Source organism: Volvox carteri (genome assembly GCF_000143455.1).
Source record: "Volvox carteri f. nagariensis unplaced genomic scaffold VOLCAscaffold_593, whole genome shotgun sequence".
In the NCBI taxonomy this organism is placed as follows: domain Eukaryota; kingdom Viridiplantae; phylum Chlorophyta; class Chlorophyceae; order Chlamydomonadales; family Volvocaceae; genus Volvox; species Volvox carteri.
Window position 1 is genome coordinate 5811 of NW_003308104.1, and position 1042 is coordinate 6852.

At 44.9% G+C, this 1042-nt stretch overlaps 1 protein-coding gene across 1 annotated transcript; it reads left to right on the plus strand.

The window, feature by feature from the left end:
- Nucleotides 1-794, plus strand: VOLCADRAFT_37658 (uncharacterized protein; the record flags this gene model as incomplete). Its single annotated transcript, XM_002959706.1, has 2 exons — nt 1-182; nt 404-794. Coding segments are annotated over 2 exons (573 nt in total), but the record flags the coding sequence as incomplete, so codon positions are not given.
- Nucleotides 795-1042: the final 248 nt, after the last annotated feature.

The following is a 1042-nucleotide window of genomic DNA, read 5'->3' on the forward strand; positions in this document are numbered from 1 at the left end:
GCTTGCAGATCGCATATGCTTGCAGATCGCATATGCTTGCAGATCGCATATGCTTGCAGACAGCATATGCTTGCAGATCGCATATGCTTGCAGATCGCATATGCTTGCAGATCGCATATGGCATATGCTTGCAGATCGCATATGGCATATGCTTGCAGATCGCATATGGCATATGCTTGCAGGTCGCATATGCTTGCAGATCACATATGCTTATAGATCACAGCACAGCATAGCATAGCATAGCATAGCATAGCATAGCATAGCATAGCATAGCATTGCGCAGCATAGCATAGCAATGCGCAGCATAGCATATGCTTGCAGATCGCATATCGCATATGCTTGCATATCGCATATGCTTGCAGATCGCATATGCTTGCAGATCGCAAATGCTTGCATTTGGCAGATGCTTGCATTTGGCATATGCTTGCAGATCGCATATGGCATATGCTTGCAGATCGCATATGTCATATGCTTGCAGATCGCATATGTCATATGCTTGCAGATCGCATATGCAGATCGCATATGCTTGCAGATCGCATAGTGGAATATGCTTGCAGATCGCATATGGCATATGCTTGCAGATGACATATGGCATATGCTTGCAGATGACATATGCTTGCAGATCGCATATGGCATATGCTTGCAGATCGCATATGGCATATGCTTGCAGATCGCATATGGCATATGCTTGCAGATCGCATATGGCATATGCTTGCAGATCGCATATGGCATATGCTTGCAGATCGCATATGCTTGCAGATCACATATGCTTGCAGATCGCATATGCTTGCAGATCGCATATGCTTGCAGATCGCATATGGCATATGCTTGCAGATCGCATATGCTTGCAGATCGCATAGTGGAATATGCTTGCAGATCGCATATGGCATATGCTTGCAGATCGCATATGGCATATGCTTGCAGATGACATATGCTTGCAGATCACATATGGCATATGCTTGCAGATGACATATGCTTGCAGAAATCATATGCTTGCATATGGCATATGCTTGCAGATCGCATATGCTTGCAGGTCGCATAT